The following is a 25,806-nucleotide window of genomic DNA, read 5'->3' as shown; positions in this document are numbered from 1 at the left end:
GATTACAGATAATGTTTGTTAACAAACATCATCTTTCTTTATAATATTTTTTATCCTCATTTTCGGTCTTTCAGTGTTGGTATTTTTAAGAGGTTTATCGAATAATTTCCACTATTATTAAGGTTAAGTGTTAAATCATGTTAAGTTTAAACGTTACATTTTAATTACAGTTTCTAGTTTAAGGTAGATGGGGGTGTCTAAATTATAATCCATAAAATGTTTTAATACTTTGCCAAAATGTAGTTTATATCATGCTTTTTTAAAAACATAAATAAAACGAATGGGTCACGGGGCTTGTTTTCGTGCTACAGGTTGTGCAAATTTGACAAATTTTGAATAGATCATGCATGGAAAACCAAATTTTCTGCCATAAAACGAAAACTACACCATAAAATTTTTAGATAGAATATGAGAAGATATCTCTAACATTATGATGTCAGGTAAGAAAAAGAAAAAATAGGTCACAGGACTCGTTTTCTTGCTACATAAAGAAATAGGTAAATTCTTAACACATTCTATTGTAGAAGTAACTTTATCTGAATTATCGCAGCCCTTACATTTGAGTTGCCTTCCTTATGTGGCAAAGTTGGAAAAAAAATAATTGAACAAAAGTTTTTTTTGTAAAATACAATTATTAAAATGATAAAATATGTCATTTTCTTTATTTCAGTGAAAATTGTATTTTATTTTTACTCTCATTCCAAGAAACACCATTTAAGCAATAGCACTGATATTTTATTACAGAAATATGATTAACAATAATTCTGATAATTGAAATATATTGCAATTTGTTCTTTGCTATATATTCTGGTGCACATGCGAAATTCTTTTTCAGTCATAATGATTAGAATTATAGAAGGCTTTACTGATGTGTCTTATATTTCTGTTAGAAGCTTTCTAAGGTTACGATTTGTTGCCAATTTTGTTGTTGAACATGCGTGAGAGGCAGCTGTGAATCAAAGACAAAAAATTAAAATAAACTCTGTTATAATAAATACTTTATTTGTGTATCAAAACAAAATTATAAAATATCACAATACATGGATAACTATCATTTAAATATTGCACAATATATTATGTCATCTGTTGTCTTATCTTATGCGTAGGTCTTGGCACGAACACATACAGAACATCCATCTCGTGTGACACATTCCTCGTTGAAGTTGCAGCCTCGTGCAATGCATGTATTTTGACAGCCTTTATGTAAAATTGAACCAACTTGCGAGATACGTCCAAGAAGACTACCTGACCGAATAGAATCACCTACTGGCGAGATATGTCTAACAAGACTACCTGACCGAATAGAATCACCTAATGGTGAGATACGTCCAAAGAGACTATCTGAGCGAATAGAATCACCTACTGGCGAGATATGTCTAACAAGACTACCTGATCGAACAGAATCACCTACTGACGAGGTATGTCTAACAAGACTATCTGACCGAATAGAATCTACTAAGGCATCATTGAATCTACTGTCTAAGGAACCACTACGAATGATTTGGCCTCCTGATAATAAATCTCCACTACGCTGACAAAGACTTCTGCAACCTAGCCCACCTCGGTTTATACATCTCTGAACGCATCCAGCTGAAATAATGTCTGATCCGACAACTGCATTTGATAAGATTACTCTTCCAGGTCTGCACATACGATCACATCCTTCGGTTTGGCATTTGTATCCATCTAGACATTCTGAATGACTAGAGCATTCAATTTCACAAGCTTTCCCGCCTTTGGGTGAATATACTGTAATAATAAATATTGATTAGAAATGTTGAAATATGAATTTTCATTCGAAAAAATGAAAGGTACCAGGCTTTTTATTTGATAAGACAGACGCGCATTTTGTCTACATAAATCTAAACAGTGATGAAGAACAGATTATAGTATTATTCGGTTTCAATATTTGTTTTACAACAAAAGTGTTTTTCAAAGAATGTATTACTTATATAAATATTACATATAGTATAAGTACTTTCACGGTTTTATCGTTAGAAGTGAGTATTTTTTGTATTTTCTTAACAATGACCAAACATTAGGTGTTTTTGTTTTTACTCTATGTTCTATTAACTATATTTCCAAGTCAAAAACCGCTGTTCTAATTTACTTACACCATTTGTAAACATGTTTGTGCTTTAAATACAATATATAAGGTATTCTCATGTTATGTATTCGTCATTTTTGCTTTGCCTGCTACAATTTTTATTCTTAAATGATTTCAAAAAGTGTCGAAACGATGTATCAGTTTTTGTATGTTAATTCTAACATTCATGTATTAATAAACTTCTTTAAAGAATCTTTTGATTGTTTCATTTTCACATATTTGGGTTGTAATGTTTTAATAATGTTTGCTCATGACTTATTCCTTTGTATAAATCTTCATTTGAATAATATCAAGATCCAAGTCAATATCCAAGTCAAAAACCGCTGTTCTAATTTACTTATACCAATTGTAAAACATGTTTGCGTTTTAAATATAATATGATAGGTATTCTTATGTTATGTATCCGTCATTTTTGATTTTCCTTTTACAATTTTTTTCCTTAAATGATTTCAAATTTCCTTGTTTTCTGCGATTTGTTTCCTTATGAGGAATGGTAAACGTATAAGCCAAGTGTTGAAACGATGTATCATTGTTTGTATGTTAATTTGAACATTCATGTATTTTAATCATTTTTTAAAGAATCTTTGGATAGTTTGTTTTCAAAAATTTGGTCTGTAAAGTTTTAAAAATGTTTGCTCATGACTTATTCCTTTGTATAAATTCTCATTTAAATAATAATGAAAATATATAACGTCATAAAATACATACCAGCAAAAGCACATGCTATAAAGCCAAAGAAAATGATAACAGCTTTCCCTTCCATTATACCTAAAATGAATATTAAAACAAATGCAACTAAAATTGATTGGTTTGAAAATATTACTAAAAATGAAAAAAATAATTGAAACCAATATATCTGATGCTTTAAATGAGGACTTCAACACTTATCTGCAGGATTCACCATGGAAAATGTATTATTGCCACACATTATAGTATGAAGAAAAAGACATTTATCTGTTAATCCTCGAATTGTTTTTAACTGATTAGGACTATTCTTATATCTTTTGAATCCGTGATTTTAGATGATTTGACGTTGCTAGAAATATTTCATGCTCAAATCATAATCATCATCATTATTCATATATCTTATACTGCGAATCTATTGTTTTAACAAGATAGACGTTGTTGTTCTTTAAATTAAACATTAATTGCATACATTAAAATATAATCTATTATATTTTGAAAAATAAATTCATTATAGACATATAACTTACCTTGAATATATGCGTATCGTTATTTAACGGTGTACAGAAATGTTGTGATAAGTTTTCAATTTATTTCTGTCTTATATACACTCCATATGAGGAAATAAACTGTAATAGAGGAAATGAATGGTTCAGTGCAGGTGTGACGTAAGTTTCGCAATACTTGTAAATATGTTCATTAATCAAGTTCTAAATGTCACACTTACATTGAATTTATCTGTTAAAAATTTAACCTCAGTCTCCCGTATGGCCTAACCACAACCAAAAAATATTTTAAGACATATCGGTTTGGTCAGAAAATGTTGTTGAAATTAAAAAAATGTTGAAGTGCCGTTTGTTTATTTTTTCTGCATTTTTTATATTGTTAAATATTCATTTAAGAGAGGTCTTTTAAATTGAAAAAAAATATATTGCAAAGGTTAATCTATATTTGATGGGGTTTAATTAGATTAAATAACTTTTAAATACAATTTATAGAAACCGAAGAACCTTATTTATCTGAAAATCACTGGTATATTCAACTTAAACTTCGTAACTTCAATTTGTCATTCAAAGCATTCCTCTTAGCTAATAAGTAAAATCGAGGATGGACATTGGGAAATTTTCAAGGAGACAACAACCCAACCAAAGAGCAGATAACGCATACTTTTACTGGGGATTGCAGACGTCGACTAAGAGCAGATAGCATTCAAAACCCTCAAAACAGTTTCAGTTTTTAATCAGTATGTATTAATGAAGTAAAACAAAAGTTATGAATGTAACTTTTAGATATAAACATGTCTGAAATTTTACAAAATCCCATATGATATGGTAAAAAATATCCGTTTTATTTAATAATATTTCTATTTGTATCCATCTGATGACCTTTTTATAGTTTGTTTTTATGTTGTACTGTTACACCAATGTTCCAGGTTTGGGGAGGGACTGTTCCAGGTTTGGGGAGGGTTTGGGTCCCGCTAACATGTGTAACCCCGTCACATCTGTATGTATATGCCTGTCCCAAATCATGAGCTTGTAATTCAATTCAGTGATTGTCAGTTGTTGATGAGTTAAATATTTGTTTTTCATTCCTATCTTTTACAAACATTAGGCCGTAAGTTTCCTCGTTTGAATTGTTTTACATTAATTTGTCATTTCAGGGCGATTTATAACTGACTATGTAGTAAGCGCTTTGCTCATTGTTGAAGACCGTACGGTGACCTATAGTCGTTAAAGTCTGCGTCATTTGGTTTCTTGTGGAGAGTTGTCTCAATTGGCAAACACACCACATGTTCTTTTTTATGTTAAGTACTTTAAAGGAATAGATACAAATTTTGAGAGGGAAATAAGAGCATCTTTAAAATCAAAACCATAGCTGTTATTTAAAGAATGCTGTAATTATAGCTTTCATAACCAGTGAGAATGGATAATCGCTTGGCGTCAATTTGAGTTATTTATCGAATTTCAAAAGGACAATTAACAAGCCTTCGGCGAGTTTATTATTACCATTAAAATACTTGATGAGAGTGAGACAAAGCGATATCCATTTATTTCAAGTTGTTTAACCTATTTCTCAATGGTCAACACTATCATTTGATTAAATTTAAAATTTCGCGAATTGTTGATCTATTTATTTGCAGATTCTAGTATGACATAATATGTCCTTTTCCTGTGTAAAACTTTAACATCAGACATTTAAAGGCTTTTTGTACGCTTCAGAATGTAACAAACATTGATAGAAAGAAGATTGTCAGGTAAAAAGTGTGAGTGTTTTGTATATTTTTGAGAAAATCACATATACCTGTTCATGCAGTTGCCATTAACAAAACTACATCTTCTTAACATTTTAAAATGTATCTTGGACCTAACGAAAAGCAAATGAAAATGCCGTAATATCGTCTTATGAGGTTGGATAAGCAAATCAAATTAATTCATACTTTCTTACACTGTTATACAAAAAAGTAAAATCACAAAAATACTGATCTCAGAGGAAGATCTATTCGGAAAGTCCCTAAACATGGCAAAAGTCAATGGCAAAACACATCAAAAACAATACGAGATTAATGCAAACTATCTCATCATAGATACCAGGATAGAAATTTTGTATTTCCGCCCAATGCGCATTTCGTCTACAAAAGACTCATCAGTGACGTTCGAATAATTTTTTTTAGAGTACAAAGCTTACGAGCATTGAGAACGAACAATTTCTATACATTTTACCAAATACAGCAAGAAATGGATTACAGATAATGTTTGTTAACAAACATCATCTTTCTTTATAATATTTTTTATCCTCATTTTCGGTCTTTCAGTGTTGGTATTTTTAAGAGGTTTATCGCATAATTTCCACTATTATTAAGGTTAAGTGTTAAATCATGTTAAGTTTAAACGTTACATTTTAATTACGGTTTCTAGTTTAAGGTAGATGGGGGGTGTCTAAATTATAATCCATAAAATGTTTTAATACTTTGCCAAAATGTAGTTTATATCATGCTTTTTTAAAAACATAAATAAAAAGAATGGGTCACGTGGCTTGTTTTCGTGCTACAGGTTGTGCAAATTTCACAAATTTTGAATAGATCATGCATGGAAAACCAAATTTTCTGCCATAAAACGAAAACTACACCATACAATTTTTGAATAGAATATGAGAAGATATCTCTAACATTATGCTTTCAGGTAAAAAAAAAGAAAAAATAGGTCACAGAACTCGTTTTCTTGCTACATAATGAAATAGGTAAATTCCTAACACATTCTATTGTAGAAGTAACTTTGTCTGAATTATCAGCCCTTACATTTGAGTTGCCTTCCTTATGTGGCAAAGTTGGAAAAAAATAATTGAACAAAAGTTTTTTTTTGTAAAATACAATTATTAAAATGATAAAATGTGTCATTTTCTTTATTTCAAAGAAAATTCCTACATATAAATTACCTTATTCACTTAAAGATCGAGATCGATTGTTTTCTGGTATTTTAAAATCTAAGATGGACGAAGACAACCTTTCTTCAATAAATGATATTTTGAGAAAAATATAGTGTTAACGTTCTATCATAAACTCATTGTATAATAATAAATACACTAAAGTAATCGACTACCCTTAAATGCTACAGAGCTCAGCGTAGTGATTATAATACATTGATATGGTAAACAACTAATAAGTGGTTTTTTAAAAAGAAATTGCCTCAATCTGAATAACGAATAAATATATATATACTTTTTTTTAATTTTAGCAATGTCCTTATTAACCATGGTATTGAGGCGACGACAGTGAAGTGGTGCTCATATGGCCTCTGAATAAAATTGTGATCTTGTTCAGTGAAATAGACGTCACACTTAACTCCAAAATGTAAACTTTGCATTTATTCCATGTACAAAATATAGTAGCCGTTTTGCTGATACTATTTTCGGTATGTGATTTATCGAGCTAGCCAAATCACCGGGTTTCTAGTAACATGCGAAACTTTACAAGTGTCACATGTGGAGCAAGATCTGCTTACCTTTCCGGAGCACCTGAGATTACCCAACTGTTGGTAACGCTCGTGCTGCACAGTCTTTGGTTTTCTATTGTGTTTGTCTGTTTGTCCTTTTTGTATTTTATAAATGTCTTTTTCAGATTCATTTCGATTTTTAGTTTGAATGTTCATTTAATATTTTTTGTCTCACTTTTAACAACGTTTTATAGTGTTCGTTTATTTATCTTTCTAAGACATGTACCTTGACTGTTTAGTCAATTGTCGTTTATATCTTTTTGGCTCGGCACACTGTGATATTGTGCTATAGTCATTTTTTCTATCTTTCAATTTTTGCCTAGTCCAGCAGCTAAGTCCAATATTTTGGGACAATTGATCACTTTGTGGTAAAAGCATGAAACTTTGCACAGTGTTAGTTATGATGCTTATAAATATTTTTGGTTATGGAGCCTTAAAAAAAAAAATTCCACAATGGCCGCCAATTTCAAAATGGCCGCCAGCAGTCATGAAGCAGAGTCTAAAAATATAGTATAATTTATCATTTGAAAATAAAGACACAAACATTTGCATATTGCTAGTTATGATGATAATTAATCTTTTCTGAATATGGAACAATCAAAAATAATTCCATAATGGCCGCCAGTTTCAAAATGGTGGCCAACAGTCATGAGGCAGAGTCCAAAAATATGGCTTAATTTATCATTTGAAAATAAAAGCACAACACTTTGCATGTTGCTATGCTAGTTATATTGCTTATAAATATTTTTGGTTATGGAGCCATCAAAAAAAAAATTCCACAATGGCCGCCAATTTCAAAATGGCCGCCAGCAGTCATGAAGCAGAGTCTAAAAATATAGTATAATTTATCATTTGAAAATAAAGACACAAACATTTGCATATTGCTAGTTATGATGATAATTAATCTTTTCTGAATATGGAACAATCAAAAATAATTCCATAATGGCCGCCAGTTTCAAAATGGTGGCCAACAGTCATGAGGCAGAGTCCAAAAATATGGCTTAATTTATCATTTGAAAATAAAAGCACAACACTTTGCATGTTGCTATGCTAGTTATATTGCTTATTAATCTTTTATGGATATGGAACAATCAAAAATAATTCCATAATGGCCGACAAATTCAAAATGGCCGCCAACAGTCATGATGCAGAGTCCAAAAAAATGATATAATTGATCATTTGAAAATAAAAGCACAACACTTTGCAGATTGCTTGTTATGATGCTAATTAATATTTTATGAATATGGAACAATAAAAAATAATTCCATAATGGCTGACAAATTCAAAATGGCCGTCAAAAGTCTTATTATCAGAAACAATAAACATTCTTGCTTTCAAATATGACACTGGTCCTGCATTGACGAGAGTCTGCTTAGAAGACTTTGATAATCAATTTTTCAACATATCAAAAGCAGCTACGTTTGTTTCGTACAGATATGTTCGCATCAAATTAGGAATTTAAAGGAACCTTCCCAAAGTGATGTCAGGAAAATTCTGTATCCCAGTCATTGCTTTCTTTTGTCAGTATGATTAAGTTTGGACCCAACATTCAGTGATCGGTTATATTCTCAGTCGACATTAACGATAGCACAGCGCTTCTGATGTATAGATGTACAAAGAAACTATCAAACCGTCACATAAAAGATCATGAACCTACAGTTTGTGCTTATTTGGGAATCATGATCCTCTGTAAAACTAGAAACGTGATCTACATGTAGTAGATACTTTCTTCAAACTTGGACTATTTGTCTCCTATCACCGAGAGTTAGAAATTTCTACTTCCATGTCTCATGATCGTTATGTAAAAGACGGTATAGTTTGCCCTACCAATCTACTACAAAATGTATTTACTTCATCTGCTGTAGACAACATTGATCACAATCCAAGCAGTATATCGTCATAAGATTCATTCGATGGTACATGTATATCTTTATTTCAACATATTTCAGAAGATGTTCAAGGCGTTGTTCAACCATTTCTCCTATCTGAACCTATGTTGAAATGCCAGTCAAAGAGAGTTTCTCTTTTACCATTACCAGAGAGTCATTCAAATCTTCCACCAGCTGTACTAAGATTCAACGAACCAGATATCCCATTAGTTAAAGGAGAACTTTCAATTGATATGCCCTCATTCCAAGCTGCATTAAAAGGGAAACTCAAATGGCTGAAACATGTTGCAGAAAATTCAAGTGTTATGGCTAAAGTGGGTAAATATATTTCATGGTCCGCCAATCATGCTGTAGTACTGCCAGATGCGAATAAATTACCAGCAGTGTCTTCCTTTCTACCTCTGTTTCATGAGCAAGCAAAATCTGTTGCTTTGATACGGCACTCATTGAACATTATTCGTAACGCTGTAAGAAAGCGAAATCCTGGCCAAACTTCCGTTGTTGCTTTTGACCAACCCCTTTTCACAATAGCAAAACAAATATAATGGAACTGGCCTCAAATGTATGGCGAGGATCACTTTGTAATGATGTTCGGCGGCCTACACATAGAAATTGCTGCGTTCAAAGCATTTGGTAGTTGACTTGAAGATAGTGAATGGACAAGTGTTTTAGTAAATGCACAGGTTACATCACCAGGTACTGCTGATTCATTCCTAGAGGCTTCTTCTGTTACAACAACACGTAGAACACACCAAGTTACAGCATGCACACTTTACCGTCTATTGTCAAACGCGTACTGCCAGTACAAAGATGTTTTGAGGTATGATGAGGTTATCTTAGAATTTGAAGAGTGGTGTTTGGAATTGACATTATTAATATTTATAAGGTCTATACGTGAGACTAACTTTTTATTATATATCGAAGCTCTCTCAAAGATCATTCCTTGGTTCTTTGCCTTGGATCACACTAACTATTCACGATGGCTGCCAATTCGTCTGCGTGATATGCTTCAGTTGCCAAAAAAGAATTCAGAAACCCACAGAGCAATCCTCAGCGGCAACCCTCTTTGCCACCAAGACCGAGAAGAAATTTTCCTGTATGGCTTTTAATCAAGCCGACGAACAAAATAATGCGCATGTTAAAGCAGATGGTGGTGCTGTTAGATTGACGGAAAATCCAGGAGCGCTTCATAGATGGATGGGTGCTGGGCCTGAAATGGCTAGTTTGGTAAATGAATTTGAAAATGTCACTGAATGCTTTGTATACACTAACGAATCTAATAAACCTCATCATGAACAAATATTATCCTTCCAAGACTCATTCCAAACGGACTGCAGATTGAATAGCTATAGATAGGTTTTGGCACTAGGAAGAACTTCCGATATATCAGTTCATGGATTGTTCCTTGCCCTAGGACCATTGAATCGAAAGTCTTTCCACTGTGCCATGCCTTTACCGGTTGTGACGCAGTCTCAGCTTTTTCTGGGAAAGGTAAGAAATCAGATTGGGACACATGGTCCGTATATGAGGAGTTTTCAGAAGCATTTCTGCAGGTTATTGAGAATCTAAATGAAGTGCAAATTTTAAAAGTGTTAAAAGTAATAGAACGGTATGTTGTGCTTTTGTATGATCGGTCTAGTACAAATTATACGATGAGTGAGTTAAGCAAATAGTTATTCACACAGAAGACAAGAACAATCGACAATTTCCCTCCAACACGTGATGAACTTCTTCAACATACGAAACGTACAGCTTACCAAGGTAGTGTTATTTGGGCAATTGTTTAGGTGCAAATCCAAGTATGCCACCACCAGATTTATTTGGTTGGCAAAAACTTGATGGTACTTGGGTGCCATTCTTGTCTGTGCTTGCTGACGCTTCAATGTCATGCCAAGATCTCATCCCCTGAGAAAGGATGTCGAGGAGCATGTAAATGCTTGAAAGCAGCATTAAAATGCACAGCATTACGCAACTGCCCAACGGACTGTGGAAGAGAAACTGATTGAGTCACTGTGCTTTATTTTGATTTTCCTGCATTTTGATCATATTGTCATTATAATTTTAATCTATGTTTATGTCAAATAGCTACTTGGGACTTTTTTTAATTTCTTACCTCATTTCTAAAAAATAAATTCTCTTTGTAGAATGAAATACTGCATATGTTGATTTTTTTTCATTTCAGGAAAATTGTTAAATTTTCTAAGGTTATTACCTGTAACTGTGGGAAAAAAACTCGTCAAAGACGCCATTTTGAGTTGAATCGACCATTTTTATTTCATAGCTAATGTCACTTGTTACATTACATAATAATATGTTTGTATATATACGTGCTTGTATTGAAAAAAATGATTCATTATTTTTTAATCATTTTTATACCATATTTAAAAAGAAACGTAAAATTTTGACATGATAAACGACGCCATTTTGAATATTGCCGCCAATATGGAAATATTATTTATGCACCTATGTATTGTTGATACACTGTAGGCCTTTATTTATATCACATGATCAGTTTCACGGATTTGGTAACTTTCTATCACACAATGATGGTGTACACATACGAATATTGTCAAACTTAGACATTTTGACGCGCCATTTTGAATTTGGACGCCATTTTGATGATTTCTTTATTATAAGGTTTACAAAAAAATTAACTGACATATCTTATTTGTATTTCATTAAGTTTGTGACATCGTCTGAACTCATTAAATTGGAAGTCTTCATCAAATGAATGATGTTATACTTATGTCGGCCATCTTGAATTTGGCGGCCATATTGGATTTTTTTTTCGTGGCTCCATATCTGAATTTTGTCTATACCCCTTAATCTTTCACTATGTCAAGTTTCATGTTTTTACCCTAAAGTGATCAATTATTCTGATATAATAAAGGTTATCTTTTATGTCTGCTTGTTTTGTTCACACAATATTGTCAATATAACGTAATTTTGTGCGACTGCCAAACATGTCAGAGTTCTAGCTATCTATAACAACTCAAGTCCAATCTCTTATTTTCTTCAGAAGGAATCTCCTGTACTAAGTCAGGACAATGACAGCTGTTTTCTTTCGTTTGAATTGTTTGAGCTGTTGATTTTGATGTTTTGATAAGAGACTTTTCTTTTTTAATTTCCTTAGAGTTATGATTTGTTTTTGTATTTTATTTTTACTCTCATTCCAAGAAACACCTTTTAAGCAATAGCAGTGATATTTTATTACAGAAATATGATTATTAATAATTCTGTTAATTGAAATATATTGCAATTTGTTCTTTGCTATATATTCTGGTGCACATGCGAAATTCTTTTTCAGTCATAATGATTAGAATTATAGAAGGCTTTACTGATGTGTCTTATATTGCTGTTAGAAGCTTTCTAAGGTTACGATTTGTTGCCGATTTTGTTGTTGAACATGCGTGAGAGGCAGCTGTGAATCAAAGACAAAAAATTAAAATAAACTCTGTTATAATAAATACTTTATTTGTGTATCAAAACAAAATTATAAAATATCACAATACATGGATAACTATCATTTAAATATTGCACAATATATTATGTCATCTGTTGTCTTATCTTATGCGTAGGTCTTGGCACGAACACATACAGAACATCCATCTCGTGTGACACATTCCTCGTTGAAGTTGCAGCCTCGTGAAATGCATGTATTTTGACAGCCTTTATTTAAAATTGAACCAACTTGCGAGATACGTCCAAGAAGACTACCTGACCGATTAGAATCACCTACTGGCGAGATATGTCTAACAAGACCACCTGATCGAATAGAATCACCTACTGATGAGATACGTCCAAGAAGACTATCTGAGCGAATAGAATCACCTACTGGCGAGATATGTCTAACAAGACTACCTGATCGAATAGAATCACCTACTGACGAGGTATGTCTAACAAGACTATCTGACCGAATAGAATCTACTAAGGCATCATTGAATCTACTGTCTAAGGAACCACTACGAATAATTTGGCCTCCTGATAATAAATTTCCACTACGCTGACAAAGACTTCTGCAACCTAGCCCACCTCGGTCCATACATCTCTGAACGCATCCAGCTGAAATAATGTCTGATCCGACAACTGCATTTGATAAGATTACTCTTCCAGGTCTGCACATACGATCACATCCTTCGGTTTGGCATTTGTATCCATCTAGACATTCTGAATGACTAGAGCATTCAATTTCACAAGCTTTCCCGCCTTTGGGTGAATATACTGTAATAATAAATATTGATTAGAAATGTTGAAATATGAATTTTCATTCGAAAAAATGAAAGGTACCAGGCTTTTAATTTGATAAGACAGACGCGCATTTTGTCTACATGAATCTAAACAGTGATGTAGAACAGATTATAGTATTATTCGGTTTCAATATTTGTTTTACAACCAAAGTGTTTTTTAAAGAATGTATTACTTATATAAATATTACATATAGTATAAATACTTTCACGGTTTTATCGTTAGAAGTGAGTATTTTTTGTATTTTCTTAACAATGACAAACATTAGGTGTTTTTGTTTTTACTCTATGTTCTATTAACTATATTTCCAAGTCAAAAACCGCTGTTCTAATTTACTTACACCAATTGTAAACATGTTTGTGCTTTAAATACAATATATAAGGTATTCTCATGTTATGTATTCGTCATTTTCGCTTTGCCTGCTACAATTTTTATTCTTAAATGATTTCAAAAAGTGTCGAAACGATGTATCAGTTTTTGTATGTTAATTCTAACATTCATGTATTTAATAAACTTCTTTAAAGAATCTTTTGATTGTTTCATTTTCAAATATTTGGGTTGTAATGTTTTAATAATGTTTGCTCATGACTTATTCCTTTGTATAAATTTTAATTTGAATAATATCAAGTCAATATCTAAGTCAAAAACCGCTGTTCTAATTTACTTACACCAATCGTAAAACATGTTTGCGTTTTAAATATAATATGATAGGTATTCTTATGGTATGTATCCGTCATTTTTGATTTTCCTTTTACAATTTTTATCCTTAAATGATTTCAAATTTCCTTGTTTTCTGCGATTTGTTTCCTTATGAGGAATGGTAAACGTATAAGCCAAGTGTTGAAACATTCATGTATTTTAATCATTTTTTAAAGAATCTTTGGATAGTTTGTTTTCAAAAATTTGGTCTGTAAAGTTTTAAAAATGTTTGCTCATGACTTATTCCTTTGTCTAAATTCTCATTTAAATAATAATAAAAATATATAACGTCATAAAATACATACCAGCAAAAGCACATGCTATAAAGCCAAAGAAAATGATAACAGCTTTCCCTTCCATTATACCTAAAATGAATATTAAAACAAATGCAACTAAAATTGATTGGTTTGAAAATATTACTAAAAATGAAAAAATAATTGAAACCAATATATCTGATGCTTTAAACGAGGACTGCAACACTTGTCTGCAGGATTCACCATGGAAAATGTATTATTGCCATACATTATAGTATTAAGAAAAAGATATTTATCTGTTAATCCTCGAATTGTTTTTAACTGATTAGGACTATTCTTATATCTTTTGAATCCGTGGTTTTAGATGATTTGACGTTGCTAGAAATAGTTCATGCTCAAATCATAATCATCCTCATTATTCATATATCTTATACTACGAATCTATTGTTTTAACAACATAGACGTTGTTGTTCTTTAAATTAAACATTAATTGCATACATTAAAATATAATCTATTATATTTTGAAAAATAAATTCATTATAGACATATAACTTACCTTGAATATATGCGTATCGTTATTTAACGGTGTACAGAAATGTTTTGATAAGTTTTCAATTTATTTCTGTCTTATATACACTCCATATGAGGAAATAAACTGTAATAGAGGAACTGAATGGTTCAGTGCAGGTGTGACGTAAGTTTCGCAATACTTGTAAATATGTTCATTAATCAAGTCTAAATGTGATACTTACATTGAATTTATCTGTTAAAACCTTTAAACGCAGTCTCCCGTATGGCCTAACCACAACCAAAAAATATTTTAAGTTATATCGGTTTGGTCAGAACATGTTGTTTAAACTAAAACAAAAAATGCTTGAATGCGGTTTGTTTATTTTTTCTGCATATTTGTTTGTTTAAATATTCATTTAAGAGACGTCTATTAACTTGAAAAAAAACTATATTGCAATGGTTATGATGTTAAACCATAGCGAATATGTCAGGATGTTTGTCATGGAAAAACATGCATTTAAATATTATGGTCTTTAAAGGGGCACTAGCCGTCAAATTCATGGTCACTAATTTGACACAAATTCTCATATTTGATTTATAACAATGTAAAATATTTATCCAAACTATCAAAAGTCTAAAATAAACAGTTTACAGAGCATGGGGTAGATAATATATAGGTTCGTTTCGTGTGTATTTTAGTCCAGACGCCATCTTATTAACTATCGATTTGACCTCAGATGACCGTATAAGCGATGTAAACATAAATAAAGATATGAATAGATTAAACCAACACGTGCAATTGGAGTTTTTTTTTTAGGTCTGTTTGATTTTATTTTATAGATTAAAAATAGATACATGTATTTCTCATTGTTTTTAACCGTATAAGAATGATTTCATGTGCATCGAATTAGTAATCAAATGATTGACCGTAGTTTCACTTTCATTGTTGACATTCTTTTTTCTTTAAATAGCCAGTAGACGTACAATGCATGCGTTGTCAATCTCTAGCTAGGGGTTAAATTGAAGTTCACATGAATACGGATTTAAAGAGGTCGACTCATTCACTTGCAAGTGAGTTACTAATTATCAATGTTTCTTAACGTAATTTGACAAAATTGAACATTTTTGGCTGCAAAAAGCGAATTGTTATTTCACTATTTCACTTTTTTTATTGATTAAACAGAAAAAAAACCAAACTTGAGATTTTTGATATATCTCGTAGCTAGTTCCCCTTTAAAGATAGATGAACCATAAGATTGCGTAAAAATCATTCTTCTCTGAATTTGATTTTTTTAAAATAGATGAACCATTGGTGTGGGTAAAAATCATTCTATTCTGAATTTGATCTAATTAAACGAAGTCGGAGATAATTTCTGTGTTTTTTTTCAAGTTTTACACATTTTATGACACTATCCTAAAAATTCACAAAACTTGACAGGATCAAGTATGTATTAATGAAGTAAAACAAAAGTTATAAATGTAATTTTTAGATATAAAAAATGTCTGAAATTTTGCGAAATCCAACATGATTTCAAAGTTATGTAATCACGTGATATTGTAAAAAATAACCGTTTATATATCAATATATCAATGCATGTATGTATATGCCTGTCCCAAATCATGAGCTTGTAATTCAATTCAGTGATTGTCAGTTGTTGATCATAAGTTTGCGTAAAAATCATTCTTCTCTGAATTTGAATTTTACAATATTTCTATTTGTATCCATCTGATGACCTTTTTTATAGTTTGTTCTTATGTTGTACTGTTACACCACTGTTCCAGGTTTGGGGAGGGTTTGAATCCCGCTATCATGTTTAACCCCGCCACATATGTATGTATATGCCTGTCCCAAATCATGAGCTTGTAATTCAATTCAGTGATTGTCAGTTGTTGACCATAAGTTTGCGTAAAAATCATTCTTCTCTGAATTTGATTTTTTTTAAATAGATGAACCATTGGTGTGGGTAAAAATCATTCTATTCTGAATTTGATTTAATTAAACGAAGTCGGAGATAATTTCTATGTTTTTTGTCAAGTTTTACACATATAAGACAATATCTTGTATATAAGACAATACATTGACTTACATCTAGAAATTGACAAAGAGGGTCGGTTGAAAACAAAACTTTACGACAAAAGAGATGATTTCAGCTATCCAATTGTGAACTTTCCATTTCTAAGTAGCAACATTCCAGCAGCACCTGCATACGGGGTATATATCTCCCAACTGATACGATATTCCCGTGCTTGCATTTCCTATCGTGACTTTCGTGATAGAGGGTTGCTGCTCACAAGGAAACTATTAAACCAAGAGTTCCAAATGGTGAAGTTGAAATCATCCCTTCGTAAATTTTACGGACGCCATCACGAGTTGGTTGACCGTTATGGAATAACCGTTTCACAAATGATATCGGATACGTTCCTTACGTCGCAACTACAATCCCCTTCCCTTTCATGAATGTGACCTACCGAATTAAGGCTATTTACCGGATTTGTTATCACATAAGCAACACGACGGGTGCCACATGTGGAGCAGGATCTGCTTACCCTTGCGAAGCACCTGAGATCACCCCTAGTTTTTTGGGGGGTTCGTGTTGTTTATTCTTTAGTTTTCTATGTTGTGTCATGTGTGCTGTTTTTTGTTTGTGTTTTTCATTTTTAGCCATGGCGTTGTCTTTTTGTTTTAGATTGATGAGTTTGACTGTCCCTTTGGTTTCTTTCGTCCCTCTCCTTTTGTTGATGAGTTAAATATTTCTTTTTCGTTCCCATTTAAAAAAAATTTTAGGCCGTTAGTTTTTGCTCGTTTGAATTTTTTTTACATTAATTTGTTATTTCAGGGCGATTTATAACTGACTATGTAGTATGCGATTTGCTCATTGTTGAAGACCGTACGGTGACCTATAGTCGTTAAAGTCTGCGTCATTTGGTTTGTTGTGGAGAGTTGTCTTATTGGCAAACACACTTCATGTTCTTTTTTATGTTTAGTACTTTAAAGGGGTAAATTCAGTAAATAAATATACGTCATCAGGGACCGTCCATTTAGGGGAGCGCTTTCTGTATAACACTGAAGTCATATGCTCTTCTGATTGGTTGATAATGTTTGTAATAAATATTTTTTGGCAGATGGATCAAAACTAGAGTTGAAAAAAATAAAAAATAAATGCCGAATGTACTAATTTTTTTTCCTACAGGGTTGAAAAGTAATGGGGGTCAGTATAGGAATTCAGTGCGAATCTACATTGTTTGTAAACAAGGCCATGTGAATGCCCAAAAAATGCCGCATGACCCTATGTTTTTATTAGTGCAAAAGATAGGGCTACATTTGTACTTTCATGAATGTTATATGAAAGTTTCCAATTTCTAAAGGTTAATCAGGTATGAATTTAATTCAATACATAGATTACCATTATTGTCAATGGGAGATTTTTTACTGAATTAACCCCTAAAGGAATAGATACAAATTTTGAGAGGAAATAAGAGCATCTTTAAAATTAAAACCATACCTGTTATTTAAAGAATGCGCTAATTATAGGTTTCATAACCAGTGAGAATGGATAATTGCTTGGCATCAATTTGAGTTATCGAATTTCAAAAGGACAATTAACAAGCCTTCGGCGAGTTTAGTATTACCATTAGAATACTTGATGAGAGTGAGACAAAGCGATATCCATTTATTTCAAGTTGTTTAACCTATTTCGCAATGGTCGACACTATCATTTGATCAAATTTAAAATTTCGCGAATTGTTGATCTATTTATTTGCATCTAGTATGACATAATATGTCCTTTTCGTGTTTTAAAACTTTAACATCAGACATTTAAAGACTTTTTGTACGCTTCAGAATGTAACAAACATTGATAGAAAGAAGATTGTCAGGTAAAAGGTGTGAGTGTTTTGTATATTTTTGAAGAAATCACATATATCTGTTCATGCAGTTGCCATTAACAAAAATACATATTCTTAACATTTTAAAGGTATCTTGGACCTAACGAAAAGCAAATGAAAATGCCGTAATATCGTTTTATGAGGTTGGATAAGCAAATCAAATTAATTCATACTTTCTTACACTGTTATACAAAAAAGTAATCACAAAAATACTGAACTCAGAGGAAGATCAATTCGGAAAGTCCCTAAACATGGCAAAAGTCAAATGACAAAACACATCAAAAACAATACGAGAATAATGCAAATTATCTCATCATAGATACCAGGATAGAAATTTTGTATTTGCGCCCAATGCGTTTCGTCTACAAAAGACTCATCAGTGACGCTCGAATAAAAAAAAATAGATAAGCCAAATAAAGTACAAAGGTTAAGAGCATTGAGAACGAACAATTTCTATACATTTTACCAGATACAGCAAGAAATGGATTACAGATAATGTTTGTTAACAAACATCATCTTTCTTTATAATATTTTTTATCCTCATTTTCGGTCTTTCAATATTGGTATTTTTAAGAGGTTTATCGGATAATTTCCACTATTATTAAGGTTAAGTGTTAAATCATGTTAAGTTTAAACGTCACATTTTAATTACAGTTTCTAGTTTAAGGTAGATGGGGGTGTCTAAATTATAATCCATAAAATGTTTTAATACTTTGCCAAAATGTAGTTTATATCATGCTTTTTTAAAAACATAAATAAAAAGAATGGGTCACGGGGCTCGTTTTCGCGCTACAGGTTGTGCAAATTTGACAAATATTGAATAGATCATGCATGGAAAACCAAATTGTCTGCAATAAAACGAAAACTAAACCATAAAATTTTTAGATAGAATATGAGAAGATATCTCTAAAATTATGCTTTAAGGTAAGAAAAATAAAAAATAGGTCACAGGACTCGTTTTCTTGCTACATAATGAAATAGGTAAATTCCTTACACATTCTATTGTAGAAGTAACTGTATCTGAATTATCAGCCCTTACATTTGAATTGCCTTCCTTATGTGGCAAAGTTGGAAAAAAAATAATTGAACAAAAGTTTTTTTTGTAAAATACAATTATTAAAATGATAAAATATGTCATTTTCTTTATTTCAATGAAAATTCCTACACATGAATTACCTTATTCACTTAAAGATCAAGATCGATTGTTTTCTGGTATTTTAAAATCCAAGATGGAGGAAGACAACTTTTCTTCCATAAATGATATTTTGAGAAAAATATAGAGTTAACGTTTTATCATAAACTCATTGTATAATAATAAATACACTAAAGTAATCGACTACCCTTAAATGCTACAGAGGTCGGCGTAGTGATTATAATACATTGATATGGTAAACAACTAATAAGCGGGGTTTTTAAAAAGAAATTGCCTCAATCTGAATAACGAATAAATATATATATACTTTTTTTAATTTTAGCAATGTCCTTATTAACCATGGTATTGAGGCGACGACAGTGAAGTGGTGTTCATATGGCCTCTGAATAAAATTGTGATCTTGTTCAGTGAAATAGACGTCACACTTAACTCCAAAATGTAAACTTTGCATTTATTCCATGTACAAAATATAGTAGCCGTTTTGCTGATACTATTTTCGGTATGTGATTTATCGAGCTAGCCAAATCACCGGGTTTCTAGTAACATGCAAAACTTTACAAGTGTCACATGTGGAGCAAGATCTGCTTACCTTTCCGGAGCACCTGAGATTACCCAACTGTTGGTAACGCTCGTGCTGAACAGTCTTTGGTTTTCTATTGTGTTTGTCTGTTTGTCCTTTTTGTATTTTATAAATGTCTTTTTCAGATTAATTTCGATTTTTAGTTTAAATGTTCATTTAGTATTTTTTGTCTCACTTTTAACAACGTTTTATAGTGTTCGTTTACTTATCTTTCTAAGACATGTACCTTGACTGTTTTTTGGCTCGGCACACTGTGATATTGTGCTATAGTCATTTTTTCTATCTTTCAATTTTTGCCTTTAAGTATATTCTATATGCAATTTCATTTTGGTTTATTGAGATATTGAACTATTTGTTTCTTTTTCTAATCATAAAGGTTATCTTTTATGTCTGCTTGTTTTGTTCACACAATAATGTCAATATAACGTAATTTTGTGCGACTGCCAAACATGTCAGAGTTCTAGCTATCTATAACAACTCAAGTCCAATCTATTATTTTCTTCAGAAGGAATCTCCTGTACTAAGTCAGGACAATGACAGCTGTTTTCTTTCGTTTGAATTGTTTGAGCTGTTGATTTTGATGTTTTGATAAGAGATTTTTCGTTTTTAATTTCTTTAGAGTTAAGATTTGTTTTTGTATCTTATTTTTATTCTCATTCCAAGAAACACCTTTTAAGCAATAGCAGGGATATTTTATTACAGAAATATGATTAATAATAATTCTGTTAATTGAAATATATTGCAATTTGTTCTTTGCTATATATTCTGGTGCACATGCGAAATTCTTTTTCAGTCATAATGATTAGAATTATAGACTGATGTGTCTTATATTTCTGTTAGAAGCTTTCTAAGGTTACGATTTGTTGCCGATTTTGTTGTTGAACATGCGTGAGAGGCAGCTGTGAATCAAAGACAAAAAATTAAAATAAACTCTGTTATAATAAATACTTTATTTGTGTATCAAAACAAAATTATAAAATATCACAATACATGGATAACTATCATTTAAATATTGCACAATATATTATGTCATCTGTTGTCTTATCTTATGCGTAGGTCTTGGCACGAACACATACAGAACATCCATCTCGTGTGACACATTCCTCGTTGAAGTTGCAGCCTCGTGAAATGCATGTATTTTGACAGCCTTTATGTAAAATTGAACCAACTTGCGAGATACGTCCAAGAAGACTACCTGACCGAATAGAATCACCTACTGGCGAGATATGTCTAACAAGACTACCTGATCGAATAGAATCACCTACTGATGAGATACGTCCAAGAAGACTATCTGAGCGAATAGAATCACCTACTGGCGAGATATGTCTAACAAGACTACCTGATCGAATAGAATCACCTACTGACGAGGTATGTCTAACAAGACTATCTGACCGAATAGAATCTACTAAGGCATCATTGAATCTACTGTCTAAGGAACCCCTACGAATGATTTGGCCTCCTGATGATAAATCTCCACTACGCTGACAAAGACTTCTGCAACCTAGCCCACCTCGATCCATACATCTCTGAACGCATCCAGCTGAAATAATGTCTGATCCGACAACTGCATTTGATAAGATTACTCTTCCAGGTCTGCACATACGATCACATCCTTCGGTTTGGCATTTGTATCCATCTAGACATTCTGAATGACTAGAGCATTCAATTTCACAAGCTTTCCCGCCTTTGGGTGAATATACTGTAATAATAAATATTAATTAGAAATGTTGAAATATGAATTTTCATTCAAAAAATGAAAGGTACCAGACTTTTAATTTGATGAGACAGACGCGCATTTTGTCTACATAAATCTAAACAGTGATGTAGAACAGATTATAGTATTATTCGGTTTCAATATTTGTTTTACAACCAAAGTGTTTTTTAAAGAATGTATAACTTATATAAATATTACATATAGTATAAGTACTTTCACGGTTTTATCGTTAGAAGTGAGTATTTTTTGTATTTTCTTAACAATGACCAAACATTAGGTGTTTTTGTTTTTACTCTATGTTCTATTAACAAAATTCCAAGTCAAAAACCGCTGTTCTAATTTACTTACACCAATTGTAAACATGTTTGTGCTTTAAATACAATATATAAGGTATTCTCATGTTATGTATTCGTCATTTTCGCTTTGCCTGCTACAATTTTTATTCTTAAATGATTTCAAAAAGTGTCGAAACGATGTATCAGTTTTTGTATGTTAATTCTAACATTCATGTATTTAATAAACTTCTTTAAAGAATCTTTTGATTGTTTCATTTTCAAATATTTGGGTTGTAATGTTTTAATAATGTTTGCTCATGACTTATTCCTTTGTATAAATCTTCATTTGAATAATATCAAGATCCAAGTCAATATCCAAGTCAAAAACCGCTGTTCTAATTTACTTATACCAATCGTAAAACATGTTTGCGTTTTAAATGTAATATGAAAGTATTCTTATGTTATGTATCCGTCATTTTTGATTTTCCTTTTACAATTTTTTTCCTTAAATGATTTCAATTTCCTTGTTTTCTGCGATTTGTTTCCTTATGAGGAATGGTAAACGTATAAGCCAAGTGTTGAAACGATGTATCATTGTTTGTATGTTAATTTTAACATTCATGTATTTTAATCATTTTCTAAAGAATCTTTGGATAGTTTGTTTTCAAAAATTTGGTCTGTAAAGTTTTAAAAATGTTTGCTCATGACTTATTCCTTTGTATAAATTCTCATTTAAATAATAATAAAAATATATAACGTCATAAAATACATACCAGCAAAAGCACATGCTATAAAGCCAAAGAAAATGATAACAGCTTTCCCTTCCATTATACCTAAAATGAATATTAAAACAAATGCAATTAAAATTGATTGGTTTGAAAATATTACTAAAAATGAAAAAATAATTGAAACCAATATCTCTGATGCTTTAAACGAGGACTTCAACACTTATCTGCAGGATTCACCATGGAAAATGTATTATTGCCACATTATAGTATTAAGAAAAAGACATTTATCTGTTAATCCTCGAATTGTTTTTAACTGATTAGGACTATTCTTATATCTTTTGAATCCGCGATTTTAGATGATTTGACGTTGCTAGAAATATTTCATGCTCAAATCATAATCATCATCATTATTCATATATCTTATACTGCGAATCTATTGTTTTAACAAGATAGACGTTGTTGTTCTTTAAATGAAACATTAATTGCATACATTAAAATATAATCTATTATATTTTGAAAAATAAATTCATTATAGACATATATCTTACCTTGAATATATGCGTATCGTTATTTAACGGTGTACAGAAATGTTTTTATAAGTTTTCAATTTATTTCTGTCTTATATACACTCCATATGAGGAAATAAACTGTAATAGAGGAAATGAATGGTTCAGTGCAGGTGTGACGTAAGTTTCGCAATACTTGTAAATATGTTCATTTATCAAGTTCTAAATGTCATACTTACATTGAATTTATCTGTTAAAACCTTTAACCGCAGTCTCCCGTATGGCATAACCACAACGAAAGAATATTTTAAGTTATATCGGTTTGGTCAGAAAATGTTATTGAAATTTAAAAAAAAATGCTTGAATGCGGTTTGTTTATTTTTTCTGCATATTGTTTTGTTTAAATATTCATTTAACAGACGTCTTTTAAATTGAAAAAAAAACTATATTGCAATGGTTATGATGTTAAACCATAGCGAATATGTCAGGATGTTTGTCATGGAAAAACATGCATTTAAATATTATGGTCTTTAAAGGGGCACTAGCCGTCAAATTCATGGTCACAAATTTGACACAAATTCTCATATTTGATTTATAACAATGTAAAATATTTATCCAAACTATCAAAAGTCTAAAATAAACAGTTTACAGAGCATGGGGTAGATAATATATAGGTTCGTTTCGTGTGTATTTTAGTCCAGACGCCATCTAATTAACTATCGATTTGACCTCAGATGACCGTATAAGCGATGTAAACATAAATAAAGATATGAATAGATTAAACCAACACGTGCAATTGGATTTTTAGAGGTCTGTTTGATTTTATTTTATAGATTAAAAATAGATACATGTATTTCTCATTGTTTTTAACCGTATAAGAATGATTTCATGTGCATCGAACTAGTAATCAAATGATTGACCGTAGTTTCACTTTCATTGTTGACATTCTTTTTCTTTAAATAACCAGTAGACGTACAATGCATGCGTTGTCAATCTCTAGCTAGGGGTTAAATTGAAGTTCACATGAATACGGATTTAAAGAGGTCGACTCATTCACTTGCAAGTGAATTACTAATTATCAATGTTTCTGAACGTAATTTGACAAAATTGAACATTTTTGGCTGCAAAAAGCGAATTGTTATTTCACTATTTCACTTTTTTTATTGATTAAACAAAATTAACAAAAGGACAATTAACAAACCTTCGGCGAGTTTATTATTACCATTAGAATACTTGATGAGAGTGATATAAAGCGATATCCATTTATTTCAAGTTGTTTAACCTATTTCTCAATGGTCAACACTATCATTTGATTAAATTTAAAATTTCGCGAATTGTTGATCTATTTATTTGCAGATTCTAGTATGACATAATATGTCCTTTTCCTGTGTAGAACTTTGACATCAGACATTTAAAGACTTTTTGTACGCTTCAGAATGTAACAAACATTGATAGAAAGAAGATTGTCAGGTTAAAGGTGTGAGTGTTTTGAATATTTTTGAAGAAATCAAATATATCTGTTCATGCAGTTGCCATTAACAAAAATATATCTTCTTAACATTTTAAAGGTATCTTGGACCTAACGAAAAGCAAATGAAAATGCCGTAACATCGTCTTACAATGTATGAGGTTGGATAAGCAAATCAAATTAATTCATACTTTTTTACACTGTTATACAAAAAAGTAAAATCACAAAAATACTGAACTCAGAGGAAGATCAATTCGGAAAGTCCCTAAACATGGCAAAAGTCAAATGACAAAACACATAAAAAACAATACGAAATTAATGCAAATAATCTCATCATAGATACCAGGATAGAAATTTTATATTTGCGCCCAATGCGTATTTCGTCTACAAAAGACTCATCAGTGACGTTCGAATAAAAATAATAAATAAGCCAAATGAAGTTAAAAGTTTAAGAGCATTGAGAACGAACAATTTATATACATTTTACCAAATACAGCAAGAAATGGATTACAGATAATGTCTGTTAACAAACATCATCTTTCTTTATAATATTTTTATCCTCATTTTCGGTCTTTCAGTGTTGGTATTTTTAAGAGGTTTATCGGATAATTTCCACTATTATTAAAGTTAAGAGTTAAATCATGTTAAGTTTAAACGTTACATTTTAATTACAGTTTCTAGTTTAAGGTAGATGGGGGTGTCTAAATTATAATCCATAAAATGTTTTAATACTTTGCCAAAATGTAGTTTATATCATGCATTTTTAAAAACATAAATAAAAAGAATGGGTCACGGGGCTTGTTTTCGCGCTACAGATTGTGCAAATTTGACAAATTTTGAATAGATCATGCATGGAAAACCAAATTGTCTGCCGTAAAACGAAAACTAAACCATAAAATTTTTAGATAGAATATGAGATGATATCTCTAACATTATGCTTTCAGGTAAGAAAAAGAAAAAATAGGTCACAGGACTCGTTTTCTTGCTACATAATGAAATAGGTAAATTCCTAACACATTCTTTTGTAGAAGTAACTTTATCTAAATTATCAGCCCTTACATTTGAGTTGCCTTCCTTATGTGGCAAAGTTGGAAAAAAAAATAATTGAACAAAAGTTTTT

At 31.3% G+C, this 25,806-nt stretch overlaps 3 protein-coding genes across 3 annotated transcripts; all 3 read right to left on the bottom strand.

Annotated features, from left to right (window-relative positions):
- Nucleotides 1-981: 981 nt before the first annotated feature.
- Nucleotides 982-3,445, bottom strand: LOC139484426 (uncharacterized). Its single transcript, XM_071268162.1, has 3 exons — nt 3,322-3,445; nt 2,816-2,875; nt 982-1,749 (listed from the first exon to the last, which is right to left on the bottom strand). Exons 2-3 carry the CDS (start codon nt 2,868-2,870, stop codon nt 1,097-1,099), a joined length of 708 nt encoding a protein of 235 aa, XP_071124263.1. The 5' UTR covers nt 2,871-2,875; nt 3,322-3,445; the 3' UTR covers nt 982-1,096.
- An 8,677-nt stretch (nt 3,446-12,122) lies between these two features.
- On the bottom strand, nt 12,123-14,547 carry LOC139484417 (uncharacterized). Its single transcript, XM_071268152.1, has 3 exons — nt 14,424-14,547; nt 13,919-13,978; nt 12,123-12,890 (listed from the first exon to the last, which is right to left on the bottom strand). The coding sequence occupies exons 2-3, from the start codon at nt 13,971-13,973 to the stop codon at nt 12,238-12,240; spliced, it is 708 nt and encodes a 235-aa protein (XP_071124253.1). The 5' UTR covers nt 13,974-13,978; nt 14,424-14,547; the 3' UTR covers nt 12,123-12,237.
- A 6,379-nt stretch (nt 14,548-20,926) lies between these two features.
- LOC139519568 (uncharacterized) lies at nt 20,927-23,381 on the bottom strand. Its single transcript, XM_071311738.1, has 3 exons — nt 23,261-23,381; nt 22,758-22,817; nt 20,927-21,694 (listed from the first exon to the last, which is right to left on the bottom strand). Exons 2-3 carry the CDS (start codon nt 22,810-22,812, stop codon nt 21,042-21,044), a joined length of 708 nt encoding a protein of 235 aa, XP_071167839.1. The 5' UTR covers nt 22,813-22,817; nt 23,261-23,381; the 3' UTR covers nt 20,927-21,041.
- Nucleotides 23,382-25,806: the final 2,425 nt, after the last annotated feature.

The sequence above is a fragment of the Mytilus edulis genome, chromosome 1 (genome assembly GCF_963676685.1).
Source record: "Mytilus edulis chromosome 1, xbMytEdul2.2, whole genome shotgun sequence".
Lineage (NCBI taxonomy): Eukaryota > Metazoa > Mollusca > Bivalvia > Mytilida > Mytilidae > Mytilus > Mytilus edulis.
Note: the sequence above shows the minus strand (reverse complement) of the source record. Positions and strands in the feature narration are given on the sequence as shown.

Coding starts and splice junctions, on each gene's coding strand:
- LOC139484417 (XM_071268152.1), bottom strand. CDS start 13,973: ATGGAAGGGAAAGCTGTTATCATTTTCTTTGGCTTTATAGCATGTGCT. Junction 12,891..13,918: donor TATAGCATGTGCTTTTGCTG/GTATGTATTTTA, acceptor TTATTATTACAG/TATATTCACCCAAAGGCGGG.
- LOC139484426 (XM_071268162.1), bottom strand. CDS start 2,870: ATGGAAGGGAAAGCTGTTATCATTTTCTTTGGCTTTATAGCATGTGCT. Junction 1,750..2,815: donor TATAGCATGTGCTTTTGCTG/GTATGTATTTTA, acceptor TTATTATTACAG/TATATTCACCCAAAGGCGGG.
- LOC139519568 (XM_071311738.1), bottom strand. CDS start 22,812: ATGGAAGGGAAAGCTGTTATCATTTTCTTTGGCTTTATAGCATGTGCT. Junction 21,695..22,757: donor TATAGCATGTGCTTTTGCTG/GTATGTATTTTA, acceptor TTATTATTACAG/TATATTCACCCAAAGGCGGG.